The 17,737-nt window shown below is 45.5% G+C and overlaps 1 protein-coding gene across 2 annotated transcripts in view; it reads left to right on the plus strand.

The window, feature by feature from the left end:
- IRAK2 (interleukin 1 receptor associated kinase 2) overlaps positions 1-17,737 on the plus strand; it is a 58,395-nt gene that overhangs the window by 39,098 nt on the left and 1,560 nt on the right. For both annotated transcript variants that reach the window (XM_033865420.2, XM_033865421.2), the window contains 4 exons: positions 2,074-2,269; positions 5,636-5,698; positions 13,691-13,891; positions 16,914-17,205. In XM_033865420.2, coding sequence (XP_033721311.1) covers positions 2,074-2,269; positions 5,636-5,698; positions 13,691-13,891; positions 16,914-17,205 — 752 coding nt within the window. The remainder of the gene's footprint in view (positions 1-2,073; positions 2,270-5,635; positions 5,699-13,690; positions 13,892-16,913; positions 17,206-17,737) is intronic.

Here is a 17,737-nt window from a genome sequence, read left to right on the forward strand (position 1 = left end):
CTCGAACATCAGTGTTTCTGGGTTGTACTCTGTCCCTGATTGCCGTCAGCATGAACTGCCTGTCTCCACATTTGTCTTTCCCCAACAAAAGTATTTCCCCCAAAAGCTTGTTGGTGTTTGCCCAACAAGCCCTCCACTCCCCCGCTGTATTTCACTTCCCCTCCAGCAGCTGGTCTGGATCAGGTCCTTAAGCTGTGGGCCATGTCTGCCAGGCTCCCTGGGCTTTGGAGCTCCTTGCTCAGGGTCTTTGCGAGACCCGTTCTTTTTTTTTTTTTAATTAATTAATTAATTTTCGGCTGCGTTGGGTCTTCGTTGCTGCACGCAGGCTTTCTCTAGTTGCGGCGAGCGGGGGCCACTCTTCGTTGTGGTGCGCAGGCTTCTCGTTGTGATGGCTTCTCTTGTTGCGGAGCACGGGCTCTAGGAGTGAGGGCTTCAGTAGTTGTGGCACAGGGGCTCAGTAGTTGTGGCATGCAGGCTCAGCAGTTGTGGCTCGTGGGCTCAGTAGTTGTCGCTCGCGGGCTCTAGAGCGCAGGCTCGGTAGTTGTGGCTCACGGGCTTAGTTGCTCCGCGGCATGTGGGATCTTCCCGGACCAGGGCTCGAACCCATGTCTCCTGCATTGGCAGGCGATTCTTAACCACTGCGCCACCAGGGAAGTCCTGGAGACCCGTTCTTGCTTGTGCATCTGTTGTCACAGATACTGTGATGCAAGTTAGCTGTGTACCCCAGCATATCAGTAACGTGCTCCCAAGACTGGAAGCATGGAGAGGGATTCCAGAAGATACCAGAAGATCTGGCAAAACTGAACTCGAAACCGTAGAATTCATACTTCCTCAGCGTTCTCTCCCCATTTGGCAAGTGGAAGCCCTTTCCTCTTTTCTCCCCCCTGATTTTTATTTGATTGCACAAACAATTGTAATAGCAAGAAAGGAAATGAAAGGGCAGGTGGTCATCCTGGCCCTGCTGCCCTCACTCACCAGCTGGCCGCCACTTTTCTGGGTTTTTTCCCACCCCTGCCCACGCAGACATCTCAGCCCTAAGATAGCACCGTTACCCGTTTACCAATTCATATTCTCTTTTTCCCCATGAGTTAAACATGGTAAACATTTCCCCACATTGCCTGTCATCATTTTTCATGACTTCTTAGTCTTCCATTGAAGGTATTTGCCCATAATTTACATAAAAACTCCTAATAGTGGTTATTGGAATTGGTGTCTACTTTTTATGACAAAACCAAATGCTTTATTGAAAGGGGGCGCTTGAGCGGAGAGCAGCAGGGTAAGGGAACCTAGGAGAACTGCTCTCTGTGTCTACTTTTTAAAAACCATTTGGGGTTAGTTTGAATATTTCTATACTTGAAGCTTAGTTTTTAAAAATTTTAAATTTTTCCTCTGGAGTACTTTCTGAGAGTGTTCATTCCCACGGTCCAAGAATTTTTTTTTTTTTTTTTTTTTCTCTGTATGCGGGCCTCTCCTCACAGGCTCCGGACGCGCAGGCTCAGCGGCCATGGCTCACGGGCCCAGCTGCTCCGCGGCATGTGGGATCTTCCCGGACCGGGGCACGAACCCGCGTCCCCTGCATCGGCAGGCGGACTCTCAACCGCTGCGCCACCAGGGAAGCCCTCCAAGAATATTTTTATTGCTCTTCTTATTCCCCGTGATCTGGGCAGGTTCAGTCCCAAAGGATGCTGGCATTTAGACATGAGTCAGCTGGGCCAGAGCTGGGGGTTGGAGCAGCTTCTGAAGAGACGGAGGCGGCACAGCCTCTGGGCTTGGCAGGCTGAGGTTGATCTGGGCTGACATCCGTGGGGGTCAGGATGGCTGCACCTGTCTGGCCACCAAATGCCATTTCTGGGACAGCAGGACTAATCTTAGCTCCATCCCCATTTGCTGGTGGAGGTGGGCTCCCAATCCCCACCCGCCGTCAGGACTGGCTTATAAACTTGTTGAGGGTCTTCAGTGACCCTAACTTGCTGGCACTGCTCACTCCTAAGCTGTTTTCCGAAAGGGTTTCCATGGCAACCTCTTCTTGTCTACCTCAAAACAAGAGGGTTCTCTCTGCCTTCTTTCCCACAGCTCCAATGTCTTGCTGGACCAAAACTTCACCCCCAAGCTGGCTCATTCGATGGCTCACTGGTGTCCTGTCAACAAAAAGTCAAAATACACCACGGTGAAGACCCGCCTTTTCCAGGCCTCCACTGCATATCTTCCAGAAGATTTCATCAGGGTGGGGCAGCTGACAAAGCGAGTGGACATATTTGGCTGTGGAATAGTAAGAGCTTCCTTCTCTGCTCAGATCTGGGCCTGTACACATTTGTCCTTCCCATGGCTCCTTTGTAAGCACATAATAGAGGCTCTTAGAAATGTTCCACCAAGTACAGCAGGGGTTGGCAAACTATGGCACACAGGTCAGAACCAGTCCAATGGCCTATTTTCTATGGCCTATAATTAAGACTAGTTTTTACATTTATAAAAGATTGAATAATAACAGCAACAACAACAATCATAATAAAGGAAGATGTGACAGAGATTGTTTGTGGCTCACAAAACCTAAAATATTTACGATCTAGCCTGTTACAGAAAAAGTTTGCCAACCCTTGAAGTAAAGGCCCCCGCCCCATGAGTGTCCAGATTCCAATAGGCTAAAGGTACCTCCTGACTTCCCTGATTCGCATCCAGCCAGCCATCTAATTATCTATCCAGTTGTCTGTTTGTTCTTGTTTGTTCATCCATCTGTTTTGTCCATCTGTCCATCCGTCCATCAGTCCAGTTGTTATCCAACCATTCATCGGCAACAGCCACCCATCCATTCAGTATCTATCTACCCATCCAACCTCTGTCCTTGTCACCACTGCTGTCCTTCAGTACTGTGTGTCAGGCACTTGGAATGTAAATGTAACTAAAACACAATCCCTCCCCCAGGAGTTCATGGTCTGAGTGTAGCAGTCTCCAAAGAATACCAATTCCCTGAGATCTCGATAGGTTTGATGTGTTTAAAGGGTTTTGATGTGTTTAAGTAGGTTTGAGAAATGCTGGGTTGAGCAAGGTTAAGCAGGAAAAAAAAAAAGTTACCACAGAATTAACAAGAGCCTTTCATATGGTAAATAGCCTTTAAACTGGTAATTGCGAATTCACCACCACCCAGCAATGGTATGGAGGTGGGCTTCCAATCTCCACCCCCCGTCAGGACTGGCTTATAAACTTGTTGAGGGTCTTCAGTGACCCTAACTTGCTGGCACTGCTCACTCCTAAGCTGTTTTCTGAAAGGGTCTCCATGGCAACCTCTTCCCAAAATGTTTCCCAAATTCCCTTGACTGTGGAGCCTTGTTTTCTTAGTATCTCTAAGCATCAGACACCTGTGGATCCCAGTCTGGGAAATGCTGGCTGAGAAAAGTGACAGTCGCTGGCTGACCTCTGCCAGGAGCCAACAGCTGCACCTTGGACCTTGCCTTCTCTCTTCCTCTCCAGCCTTAAACTCTGTACTTCCTCTCTTTGACCACAGTCTGTCCATCTACCTCTCCCACTAATGCCCTTCCTCTGAGCCACTTTCTGCCCTCAGCCCAGCCTCCACATACCAGATTCTGCTTCCCTCTGTCTCCCAGCCCATCGGCCCCTCTGGTTTACTTGTCCCCCAATTCCCTCCTTCCTCCCGCTCCTCGCCCCCATCAGCCCCACTGTGAGGGGCTCAGTGAAGCTCAGCAGGGCCAGCCCAAGCTCCTGCTCCTTTAAGAACCAGTGGAACTGAAGCCCAAGGCTGCCAGGCACTTATAAGGTAGAGCTTAAGAGCATGGGATTGAGTCCCAGCTCAGTTACTTTCAGCTGTGTGACCTAGGGTGTCACCTATAACTCTGGGCCTCAGTTTTGTCCTCTGGAAAATGGGGGTATTCATACATATGGAGATTAATAAGATAACATATATAAACTGGTTAGCAGAGTATGTTGCATAGGTCAACATGATTATTATTATTGTGGTTACCGTTATTCTTCCTACCTTCACACCCTCACTCTTGATTTCTGTTTACTCTTGACTTTTTAACTCAGCTCCTGATGCAACAATTGACTTTCCTATTCACTCATTCATTCATTCAGTGAGTGCCTACTGGCTCCCTTCAGTCTTTTTCTCAGCCCTGCCACTGATGGATGGTACGATTTTGAACTTTGGTTCTTGTTGTGGGGAACACTGCATTTCTGTGTGTTTTTTTTCTTAATTTATTTTTTTATTGACGTATAGTTGATTTACAGCGTTATGGTCATTTCTGCTGTACAGCACAATGACTCAGTTATACACATATATACATTCTTTTTTATATTCTTTTCCATTGTGGTTTATCCCAGAATATTGAATATAGTTCTCCGTGCTATACCATAGTAGGTCAGTGTTCTTTTTGATGAGCGCTAAGTAACCTCTGTAAAAGGCCTGGCACAGGGCCTGCCATGTGGAAGAGGCAGAGGAAATGTCTGTCTATTTATTTCCTCTTATTCTTCCCTCCTGCCTTGGCAGGACCCCAGCCGGAGTCCCTTTTCCATGGGCTCCTCCGCCAGCTGCAGGGGTGCCCTCTGCTGCCCCCTCCTGGCCAGTGCCAGTCTGTTAGTAACCCTGCAGGCCCTTTCTGGGTGGAGGAGTTCTTGGCAGTGACGTGACCTTATTCTGACTTTGAGAGAAGTTGTGGGAGGGAGATTTGACACTAAGATGGAGTACCCACTGCCTCATATTTACAACCACTAGATCACCACGTACCACATAAGGATACAGGCTCAGATGCGGCGTGTGGGATCTTAGTTCCCTGACCAGGGATTGAACCCGCACCCCCCTGCAGTGGAAGCGCTGAGTCTAAACCACTGGACTGCCAGGGAAGTCCCCAGATTTTAGTTTCTTGCCCAAAGATCACCAAAGCATATAAGGAACAGAGTCAGAATTTGAACCCAGGTCTGTCTGACTAGGGACCCCTTAGCCAGTGTGCTGTTATCTCTGCTGAATTTCTGTTCAAAGCAGGTTTCCCATTTATTAAGCTACAAATCACAGTTTGTCAATTTTGTGGTGGCTTACACTGGCTCAGGGCTGTGCTCCTTTCTTAAATGGATGTATTAATGAACAAATAATGTAAATAAAGGCCTGTGGATGAAACGTGCTATAGATCCTGCCGAGATTTTCTGTCTAGAATAGGTGTCTGCACATGGATTCCTCCTTTTCTTGAGATTAACATAGCAGTGCCTGCTTACCGTTCCTGATGGGTTTTAAATGAAAATACCTTTAGTATATATAGTGTGTGTATGTATATGTATGTGTGTATACAGATAGCTGTATATATGTGTATATATAGAGAGAGAGGTGTGTGTGTGTGTGTATCTTGTCTATCTATCTGATGGTAATACACACACATTTGGTTTTCATCCTCCCTACCTTGCTATCAATTAACTTAAACCTTCTCCTAGTAGCTGGGTGGTGTGTTTAGCTGGAGGAGGTGTTTAGTGATAATCCCACGTTCCAGATTTTGGGCAAGTGTCTGTGCTGGCAGATGCCAGAGCCAGGCCTGGAGCTCAGAATTTGTTCCTGAGAAGGAACTTCTTTCTTGGCCAGAAGCTCCTGGGTGAACTTGTGCATGTGTGTGTGAACCGTGCTAACTCCGTGTTCTCACAGGTGTTAGCTGAGGTCCTCACTGGCATCCCCGCGATGGACGACAAGCGGAGCCCGGTTTACTTGGTAAGGGAACCAGTCACTTCTTTCTCACAGCTATGAGGGGTCAAGGGGTGGGGAGGGCAGGGACCTCCACTGCACCCATTTTACAGATGCTAACGAGGCCTCAGTCCAGGGTTTGATTTGTACTTGTGCAAAGTAGCTGTAACCTTCCCCCTGCACCATCCAGGGAACAATTACTTTTTCATGATAAGAAAGTTTAGAATGTTTAGCGGAAATCCATGTCTTCCCTCTGCATGTCAGGCAATCATATAGCGTTTGTCTTTATTTTTTAAATTTTTTGGCCACGTCATGCAGCATGTGGGATCTTAGTTCCCCAACCGGGGATTGAACCCGTGCCCCCTACAGCAGAAGCCCAGAGTCTTAACCGCTGGACCTCCAGGGAAGTCCTAGGGTTTGTCTTTAAATTGGTGAAAGTTAATTGCAGCCCTTTTAGGTTTCGATAATAAAAACAATAATTTCCATTTTGTAGGTTCGTAAGAACTGTCATTCAAATATATGTGTGCGTGTGTATAGTGTCATTTCAAAAATATAACAACACACCCAACTCTGTGTTTGGCACTTTACATATATTACCTTTCTAGGTCATCTGAATCCCCATGAGATTGATAAAGTCATTATGTTCACCTACAGATGAGGTGAGCAGGCTCTGAGGTTTGTTTGAGATCTCAGCTTTACTAAGTATCAGAGTCGAGATTCTGAGTCACATCTGCTGGACTGCAGATCCTGAGTTCTTTTTTTTTTTTTTTTTTTTTTTTTTTTTGCGGTACGCAGGCCTCTCACTGCTGTGGCCTCTCCCGTTGCGGAGCACAGGCTCCGGATGCGCAGGCCCAGTGGCCACGGCTCACGGGCCCAGCCGCTCCGCGGCATGTGGGATCCTCCCGGACCGGGGCACGAACCCGCGTCCTCTGCATCGGCAGGCGGACTCTCAACCACTGCGCCGCCAGGGAAGCCCAGATGCTGAGTTCTTAACCCCAGCGCTCTCCTGACTGTTTAATTCTCATGACAGTCCAATCATACGTATTCATCATCGTTATTATTACCGTCCCCATTTTACATATGAGAAAACTAAGGCCAAGGTGAAGAGATGTATCTTATGACCCCCAGCGAGATGGCGGAGCTGGGATTTGAACCCATGTCTTCTGCAGAGCTCTGACCCCTGTGCAAGCCCTAATCCTCTTCACTAATTTGAGAGGGGAGCACTTTTCTGACTTGATGTGGAGGCCGTTGGAGCAGCTGGCTTTTTTGTGACTAGGCTCCAAAAGCATCCCCTTCACCCTGGGGTGGGAAGCTGAAGACCTCCCCTATACGCGGACAGTCACGACCTGTCCCTTTGCTGAATTCCCAGAGCTCTGCCCCTTTTGGCCACTAGGCCCCCGATACTGCAGAGAGGTCGGTTTGGTCAGCTCAGATGTGGTTCGGGGCAGTTTGGGACAATTTCTCATATTCCGACAGTTTTCCTCAGACGTATTACCCAGCACATTCACCCAGGGATTGAATGTCACAGGGGAAGGAGCCTTTGGAGACACTTAGGTGAAACTTCCCAGAAGGCTTTTTTGGTAAATGGTTTCTAAAAACATGGAGGAAATAATTTTTTTTTAATCTAGTTTTTTTCTCTTCTTCTGGACCCAAATAGGGTCTCCCATCATCCCTTGTTGTGGTACTTATAATTCATTGTGCAAAAAATTAAAATTCAAGTCAGAGATGAAAGCTGTGGCCAAGTGGGTCCAGGGTGGGAGGAGCCGGCCTCTCCTCCACACTCGGGAGTGTTCATGGCTGCAGTGTTTCTGGAGGTCATTGGGTGGCTTCCATCAAAATTTAAAATGTGTGTACCCTCTGATGCAGCAATTTCACTTGTACGCTAGGGAAACGCATACAAGTAAGAAAGACAGAGGGACGAGGATGTTCGTTGTAGCACTAGTTATGGTAGTGAAGCATTGCTAACAAGTGAAATATCTATCAATTGGGAGGCGGTTAAAAAAATGACGATATGATCATACACACCATGGAACACCATGAAGTTATTTATAAAAAAAGCTTTATGAGTATGTTTGTAAATACTTATAATGAGGATAAAGTGTATAATATGATAAATGTTGACATTTGTGTTTATCTGTGAAATCGTCACCAAATCAAGATAATGAGCATGCCCACTACCCCAGAAGTTACCTCTTCTCAGTTGTCACCCTCCTCTCACCCCTCCCCACCCTGCCGTCCCCCGCAGCCATTGGTCTGCTTTCTGTCACTGTACGACTGTACCAAAGTTTCTCTTTTCTGGAGTTTCCTGTAAAGGAAACCGTAGAGAGTGTGTGTGCCCTTTTGTTGTCTGGCCTTTCCCACTCAGCATAGTTTTTGTGAGATGCACCCATGCTCTGTTTGTGTGTTGGAGTTCATTTCTTTAGATGCCAAATGATGCTCTGGTGTGTGGATGTGCCCCCATTTGTCCATTCACCTGTTGACGACGTGTAGGGTGTTTCCAGCGTTTGACCAGTACATATAAAGCTGCTGGTACCTTTGTGTGGGGATCTCAGTGTGGACGTATGCACTTATTACTGTCAAGGTGTAATTCACACTTTTGAGGTACACAAAAATGGTATGAGTTTTGACCAAATGTAGATGGTCGGGAGACCACCACCACAATCAAGATATGGAATATTAATTTCATTACAGAAAATTCCCTCACGTCCCTTTATAGTCAATCCCCTTTCCCCCCTTCCAGGCCCTGGCAACTCCTGATCTAGTTTCTGTCTGTGTCGTTCCATCTCTTCTGGAGCGTCATGTAAGTGGAATCATAGAGCGTGTGCCTGTGCGTTTCGGGCTCCTTCCACTTAGCGTGCTGCCTTTGAGATTCATCCATGTTGTATGTATCAGTGGTTGATTCCTCGTACTGCTGGGGAATACTCCGTTGTATGGATGTCCGACCATTTGTTTATCCATTGACCAGTTGCTAGACATCTGGGTTGTTTCCCGGTTTTGGCAATTCTGAATAAAGCTGACATAGACATTCTTATTTTAGAAAAAGCAAAACAAGAGAGATGTATATGTTCTGACAGGGAGATATCTGCAAGTGAGAAAAAAGCCAGTTCAAAACAGTATATATAGTGTGATCCCGTCTTTGGTACTAAATAGATGAATGAATTTACAAATTGCATCTTATATTTTCTTATTTATCTGGGGCTAATATAGTACCTACCTGATAGGGTTTAGTGAAGATTAAATACTATGTGAAGTGCCTAAAACAGTGACTAGAACATAGTAAGCCCTCTGTGTGGTAGCTATTATTACTACTACGCTTATTTTAATAGCTCTTAGGAGATTGCTTGCCATTATTATTGTATATAACTAAAGTGATTATAACTGTGGACTTTTATAGCAGAAACTCTAGAAAAATATAATCCAGCCTATTAGCAGGGGTTGCCTTTGGAGAGTTGAAATAAGGGGAGGGGTTAACTTTTGCCCTAAAACTTCAACTGCTTCTATTTTAGTTTTTAACAACAACAAAAAAATGTTTTTAATAATACTGTTGATTTTGACTAATTTCTTTTTAATTAAAATGTTTAATTCAAGTAATCTGCATACTTGGCTTAGAAAACGTAGCAGCACCTAGCAACTACTCCAGGCCTCTTTCCCTGGCCTGCCCTCAGGGACGCCCACTTCCTTAAAAAGTCCTTTTTATGGGGCTTCACCGGTGGCGCAGTGGTTGAGAGTCTGCCTGCCGATGCAGGGGACGCGGGTTCGTGCCCCGGTCCGCGAGGATCCCACATGCCGCGGAGCGGCTGGGCCCGTGAGCCATGGCTGCTGAGCCTGTGCGTCCGGAGCCTGTGCTCCGCAACGGGAGAGGCCAAAACAGTGAGAGCCCCGCGTACCGAAAAAAAAAAAAAAAAAAAGTCCTTTTTATTATGGACAATTTCAAACATACACAAAAGTCAAGAAAAGAATATAAGGAATCTCCATTCATCCATCCCATCAGTTATCAACATCATGCTTTTCTTATTTCTTTTGCAACCCCCAAACCATTTTTGTCTGTGTATTTTCAAGCAAATCCCAGATATTGTTATTTCACCCATAGAATTTAGTTTTCTTAATTACTTATTATCATTTAATACCCATTTCATATTTACATGTCCCAAATTGTCTCAAAAATTACTTTTTAAAGTTGGTTCGTTTGAAACTAGATGCAAGCAAGGTGACATGTTTCTGAAGACTTTGGTTCTCTCACTGGGCCCCTCCCCCCTTCTTTCTGCCTGGCATTGCATTTTTGCATGAAGTGGGTCGCTTCTGTGGGGGACTCACGTGCTGGATTTTTCTGATTGCATCTTGTTGTATCCTTAACTTGTTTCTCTGTTCCCCCTGTTTCCTGTGCCCTGGTTGTCAGCCCTTGAGACTTGATTAGAATCATAGTCTAGGTGGTTCTGTGTACTTCCTTTTGCATCACAGCCTGAGGAGTGCAGCAGACTGCCCTCCTTTCAGTACTAAGATTCATCAGGGTTCAGGTGGAGTTGCTGAGTCCCTCCATTACTAAGTTCCCCATCACTCTGCCTCCGAGTGTTCTTGATGGAGGATGGCATCTTGTGATGGCGGTTACTGAGTGAGACCCAGGATTTCATGGGCGGTAGTCAAGTGGGGAGCATCTTCTTACACCGTTCTTTCAGGGCAATCACTATGCACAGTTTCTCATTTGTTTCAGGTGGTGGTAACCTCCATATCCGTAAATAATACGCTTCTATTCTTATTTACAGATTTGTCAACTTTAAATACCATTACACTTTTTAAAAAAATAAATTTTATTTATTTATTTTTGGCTGCGTTGGGTCTTCGTTGCTGCATGTGGGTTTTCTCTAGTTGCAGCGAGCAGCGGCTCCTCTTAGTTGCAGTGCCCGGGCTTCTCATTGCGGTGGCTTCTCTTGTTGCAGAGTGCGGGCTCTAGACGCGTGGGCTTCAGTAGTTGTGGCACGCGGGCTCAGTAGCTATGGCTCACGGGCTCTAGAGTGCAGGCTCAGTAGTTGTGGCGCACGGGCTTAGTTGCTCCGCGACATGTGGGATCTTCCCGGACCAGGGCTCGAACCCGTGTCCCCTGCATTGGCAGGCGGGTTCTTAACCACTGTGCCACCAGGGGTGTCCCACCATTACACTTTTTAAAAAGATAAACATTTAAAAAGACAGAGCTCACATGAAAGAATCGTGCAAAAGGGCATTTAAAAATGAACCCCTTGCCAGTTTTAGGTTTTCAGTCTACAGGTACTGAGTTATTGATGGTGTCAGGTGTCTAGGTATTTTTCGGATCCTTAGAAAGCCCATTTTCTCAATTGGGAAACTGAGGCAGAGTGGGGACTATTTTGTTTTGCTCTTGAAGCAAATATCACAACCCATGTCTGATAATCTCTGATAATATTTTACTCTGAATTATAACTATTTGTATACAAAGCTGTATGAAGCAATAAAAATTTAGTTTTACATTTAATGAATCACTTCTATTAAAAATAATAAAATTACACAAAAAGGAAGAAACTTAACCAGAAAATAAATTAGCTTGTACAATATGTGAAAACATTTGTAAGGAACTTACTATCTGCCAGGTACTGTTCTTGGTGTTGGGGATACAAAGTTAAAGTTCTTCCGCTCCTGCAGCTTTCATTCTAGGGGAGGAGAACAAAGGATATTTAAGTAAATGAAAATATGTGTCGTTCCAGGCCAGTGGTAAGTGCTATGAAGAAATGTGAAGTAATGTTAGGGGACAGAGTGAAAGAGTTGGAGGAGGGCTGTTTTAGGTCAGGGAAAGCTTCTTGGTGTAGGTAACATCAGAGCAGAGACCCAAATGAAGGGAGGGACCAGGACATGATAAAGCTCAAGGGAGGGGCATTGTAGACAGAGAGAAGAATAAGTGCAAAGGCCCTGAGGCAGGATGAGCTTAGGGGCTTCCAAGATAGAAGGAGGAGACAGAGTGGCTGAGTACAGTGAGCTAGAAGGACAGAGGGAGGAGAGGAGATGGGATAGGTCTGCAGGGGCCAGATTGTCACAAAATCTGGGGTTTCTGAAGGCCATAGTTAACAGATGGGGACGTATTATAGGAGGTCAGGAACTGTTGGTGTTAAAAACAAACACACAGGGCTTCCCTGGTGGCGCAGTGGTTAAGAATCCGCCTGCCAATGCAGGGGACACGGGTTCGAGCCCTGGTTCCGGAAGATCTCATATGCCGCGGAGCAAGTAAGCCCGTGAGCCACAACTACTGAGCCCGCACTGTAGAGCCTGCGAGCCCAACTACTGAGACCCGTGCGCCTAGAGCCCGTGCTCTGCAACAAGAGAAGCCACCACAATGAGAAGCCCGCGCAACGCAAGGAATAGAAGCCCCCGCTCGCCACAACTAGAGAAAGCCCGCGCGCAGCAACGAAGACCCAGCGCAGCCAAAAATAAATAAATAAAATAAGTAAATTTATTAAAAAACACACACAAAATAAACCCTTTTATTTTTCCAAATATAACTGCAAAACAGGCTTGTAGAACATTTAGTAAATATAGGAAAATATAGAAAATAAAATAGAAATCATTCTTGGAGATGACTACTGTTAAAATTTTACACCCTGCCCCCTGGTATTTATTCTATATATGTATATATACACACAGTTTATATTATTTATATTTAAATATATATTTATATTTTATATTATTTATAACACGGATTTTCAATTTTTGCATTTTATATAGCATGAAATGTTACACAATATTTTTATATAATGCATGTAGCATATAACATATAAAGTGCATTGAAATATTTCTGTATGAATATTTTATATAGTTATTTAAAGTATTATATATTATATGTAAATATATATTATATATAGTTATATAAAATGTTTTATGTAGTTATATGTGTAACCATATAAAATACTGTATATCTATGAAATATCATTACAAATACATATATCTAAAACATATTGTTTAAAGTATACAATATTTTATATATAAATATGTATATATGTAGAATATACATGGAAAATTTATATATAAATATTATAGTGTTTACATAAATATACCACAAATATTAAAAAATACATATAAATGTTTCATTTTTTTAACATCTCATATGTTAATATATGATAGATTAATGCACTATATACTATATCAATCAATATTATACATAATTATATTACATATTAATTTCCTATATTTAATATATTTAATCAGTACAAGTAATATATTTGTAACCTATTTATATAAGTAGGTTTATATTTATATAAGTTGCAAATAAGTAAATATATACATGTGCAATGTAATATATAATTTGTACTATACAAATATACTTATATAGTAATATATTTATTATTATTTATACAGCATATCTTCTGTTTTAGGAATAGTTCAGATTTCTGCTTTCTAAGTAGCATAAAATGTTGTAACATGTAAATACAAAATTTAAAATATAAAAATATACATAATATTATATATAGTACATCTCCTATTAAATATACATGGGTCAGAATCCTACATCCTAAAATGTTTATTTTGTATCATGAGAGATTTTTCCTGTAAATGTTATTAATAAGATGAATTATTGGTGTAAGTAAAGTGCTCAGCACGTAGTAAGTACTATATAAATGGTAGCTATTATTACTATTAATTATTATCACTAATAGACTATTGAATGTTGATTGTGTCAAGTATCACACTTTATCACACTTTATGCTTTAGATGCCCTATGTCATTTAATTTTTGTGTTAGTCCTATTATCCCCATTTTCCTGATGAAGCAACCCAAGACCCCCCTGCCTGACGGGGCTTATGAGTGTGGTATGGAATGCCCTGTACATGTGGGGAATTTAGCAGTTCTCCGGTTCTGCCGTTTTACTTGGTCCTGGGATCCTTGCAATTAGTTTTAAAAACACTGTTGGTTTTCTGAGTGTTTGCCACTCTGGTGCAATCCTGGAGGCGGGTGGGGCACGTGTGGTTAGACTCCACACCCCTGCAGCTCACACGGGGGGTGTTTCCACTCTTCTTCCCACAGAAGGATTTACTCCTCAGTGAAATTCCCAGCAGCACCACACGGCTCTGCTCCAGTAAGACAGATGTGGAGAAAGTGATGGCCAAGGAGATCTGCCAGAATTACCTGGAGAAGAGAGCAGGGAGGCTGCCAGAGGCCTGCGCCGAGGCCTTGGCCATGGCCGCCTGCCTCTGCCTGCGGAGGCGCAACGCCAGCCTGGCGGAGGTGAGCCTCACGTTCAGCCTTCCCCCAGCGATGAGCCCTGTCCTGCGTAAGCAGGGCCTCGGTTCCCCGGCTGCATGAGTCTGCTTTACCAGGGGCTCTGTCACGATCCCTTTACCGACGCCTTTACCGAGAAGTGATTTCATACACCGGGGCCATATTTGTTTGCAAACAGCAGTATCTGCTGGAGCTCCCAGCAGCCAAGCTGGAGTCTGGTCCTGAGGGTGCCCAGGACCACACCCTCGGATATAACAGAAGTCCGCCTGCTTTCTCTGAACGGGCTTTATCTCTCCTCCTCTCTGTAGGCCCCTTCTCATTCCCTCCATCCTCTTGGTCAGGGGATACAGCCGTATTATTCATTTACATGTCATGGTTCTGTCTTCACTGAGTGGCCCAATTCCAACCTCTTAGTGAGAGAAACTGATTGGCTTAGCTAGGGTCAGGTGTCTACCTGTTGGCCTATCAGGTAAGGTGGGGGTCCGATATATAAACCTGGTGGCCAGGGGGTCAAGCCTGGAAGGTGGAAGGGCCAGGTTCCAGAGAAAGGGATCATTCTTTAACCCATGGACTAGGCAGACATCAACTACCACAGAGGATAAAACATTTTCCTATGGACAGGATATGCAGAGGGAGTTTCCATGGTAACAGGTGTAAATTTGGGCACCAACTTTACTAGGCCTTTCTAAGTACAAAATAACTGCCTGAGAGGGCTCATAGAGATCATCCCACGGAGTGATTCAAGGGGTGTCTGACAGAGAGGGGCTCCTTGGGAAGAGGCAGGAAGAGGGCTGTGGATGGCTGCAGGCCCCACCCATGACTCCAACCAGGCATCCACTGTCACTTCTCATAATTGTATTGGGTTCTCAGTATTTTATCTGAGGAAAGGGTTTGGTAGCTGAAAAAAAAAATCTTCAAACACCACTGTTAGGGCTTCCCTGGTGGCGCAGTAGTTGAGAGTCCGCCTGCCGATGCAGGGGACACGGGTTTGTGCCCCGGTTCAGGAAGATCCCACGTGCCGCGGAGTGGCTGGACCCGTGAGCCATGGCCGCTGAGCCTGCACATCCGGAGCCTGTGCTCCGCAACGGGAGAGGCCACAGCAGTGAGAGGCCTGCATACTGCAAAACAACAACAACAACAACAAAAACCACGACTGCTATAGCCCAACCCTCCCCTTTTACAGATGGAGATGTGGAGGCCAAGAGAGGGGGAGATGAGGCCAGAGGGAGTTTCTGTCAGAGCCCTCTGGACTCCTGGCTCAGCCCCAGCTCTACCCTCTTGCACCAGGACATGGCAGGAGCTAGAGACCAAGTCACCGCTCTCAGTCTAGGCTGTGCTCCAGCTGCCCGTGTGCCACAGTGTTCAGTCACTCATTCAGCAGTGGTGTGCTGGGCCCCGGGGATATATCGGGGAACAAGGCAGGCCCAGTTCCACTTTCCTGGAGTTCACAGACATTGTGCAGTAACCATCTGGTGAGCGCTGGTGTAGCATATTACGGGGTCCCCACCCAGGACTTTCCCAAGGAAGTGATGTGTAAGCAGATGAAGAGCAACCGAAGCAGAAGGAACAATTCATGCAAATAGCCTGAGTTGAGAGAGCGCTTAGAAGGTCAAGGGCCTGGAATAAGGTCAGAGTGGCTAGAACACAGAGTACCTGGGGCAGAGTGGCTTGTGATGAGGCTGCTGGGGAAGGAGGAGCCTGACAACAGAGGGCTTTGCAGCCACAGTCAGGATTTTGAGGAAGTCACTGGGGTATTAAGCAGGGGCAGGACATCATCAGACTTATGTTTTAAAAAGATCTCTCTCCCTCAACCACTTATTCTTTCATTCCTTCATTCATTTTACTCTTTTGTTCAGTGTATCACTTAAAGTACATTCAAAGAAGCTGCTATAATGAGGAGACTCCAAGTGAGATAAAAGTTTGTTCTGTTTAGCTCAACAGTTTAAATGTAGGCAGTCCAGAGCTGATGTCGCAGTGCCGCAGTATTGGGGATGTGGGCTCCTGTATTGTTGCTCTGCTACCCTTATCATGTGACTTCCACTTCGGAATCCAAAAAGGCTGCTCTAGCTCAGGCCATCACATCTGCATTCCAGCCACTAAAAGGGGGTTAAAAAGGAGAACATATACCCTTCCTCGTAAGGGTGTGACCTGGAAATGCACATATCACTTCTTCTCCCATAGGCCAGAACCTAGGCCAGAACCTAGTTATGTAGTTTTGTAGTTTTTAGCTTGGCAAGTATTTATTGGGCATATATTGTGGAGATTTATCTCAAAAGGTGACATTTGAACTGGGCCTTGAAGCATGAGGAAGCATTTGCTATGTAGAATAAAGGGGATAGGGCACTTTCATATACAAAGAGGAATGAAAATGGTCATTGTCCGCAGTATTTCACAGCCAAGCTAGGAAGTTGAGAGGTCAGTAGGGTCATGGCCTTGAAGAGAAGCAGACTTGGGTTTAGTGGTCAGCTCTGCCACTCACTGACTGGGTGACCTTAGGCAGGGAACTTAACCTCTCTGATCTTTTAATTTTTTATTTCTAAAAAGTCATTTACATTATGTGTCAAATGTGCTTTGTAAACTGCAAGGCACTGAGCAAATGAAATTTGTTATTTTTACTAAGGGTAGGTTTGTGTGCCGTTTATGTGTGTGTGTGTGTGTGTGTGTGTGTGTGTGTGTGTGTGTGTGTAAAGAAGAAATATTCCTTCCCTGCCTGCCTCTAATTTTACTAACCTCCCTAACCAGAAAAGCCCTCAAGGGCAATATCTATATTACTTAGGGCATTTCTAGCTGAAAGTGATAGAAACTCAACTCGAATTTTTAGATTCGACCCACAGACACACACGTAACCACGTAACAGAGAAGGAAGCAGGGAGCCTATGAATGAGAGGATGAATGATTTATTGCTCATTTAACCAAACTGCAGGCAGCATAGGTATTGCTGGGGCAGCCAGACCCAGGGTCTCAACCAGCAAAAGTACAAATATCTGTATCTCTGTGCCTGTGGCGCGTTCTCTCTCTCTTCCCCAAGGTGTGTGGCTCTGTGGCTGCTGTGGAAGAGCAGCTGAGAGGTCAGGAGACGTCACTCCCTTGGAGTGGTCTTTCCGAGTGCACAGGCTCTTCCTCCAATACCCCAGAAGAAACGGACGACGTGGACAATTCCAGCTTCGAAGCCTCCTGCTGCATGAGGGAGGCACCCTGGGCCGGGGCTGCCTACTCGCCTCCCCGCCCAGCGGATGGAGAAAGCGAGCTGCCGGCTGGTGGGGCAGTGGAAGCTGACTCCTCCTCTGAGGCCTGCGCCAGTGCAGAACCTCCCCAGGATGGTAAGCGTGGGATCTGAGTCCTTATACACTCTCATTTATGTCCCCAACTCAGTCTATCATTTATTCCTTCTCTCCCGCATTCACGCGTTCATTTGCTTATCCAGCTGTTCACCTGCCAGCTGGCCGCGCCAAGAGAGTCATCCTCCTTCTCCCCCGGCCCCCGATGTCAAGTCCCTCACTCAGTCCTGTCCACTGACCGCTCCATCTGCTTCCCTGCATTGCCTGTCCCCGTCCCCCTACCCCTCATCTAAGCTACTCTCCTCTTGCTGCATGAGCGCACAGCCTCCCTGTGGCCTCCCTGATCTGCTCTGGCCCCTCACCAGTTCTTCATCCAGGGGCCAGCCAGAGTGGTTTTTAAAAACAACTCATGTCACTCCTCGTTTAAAGCCCTTCTGTGGTTCCCCATTGCACTTAGAGACCAAGTAAAAACTCTCCCTTGGGACCAGCAAAGCCCCTTGTGGTCTGTCCCCGGCTGCCTCTCTATCCTCACTTCACACCTTGCCAGCTGCTTCCAAAGATAGCTTCTATTTCT

The sequence above is a fragment of the Tursiops truncatus genome, chromosome 10 (assembly GCF_011762595.2).
Source record: "Tursiops truncatus isolate mTurTru1 chromosome 10, mTurTru1.mat.Y, whole genome shotgun sequence".
Taxonomy (NCBI): Eukaryota; Metazoa; Chordata; class Mammalia; order Artiodactyla; family Delphinidae; genus Tursiops; species Tursiops truncatus.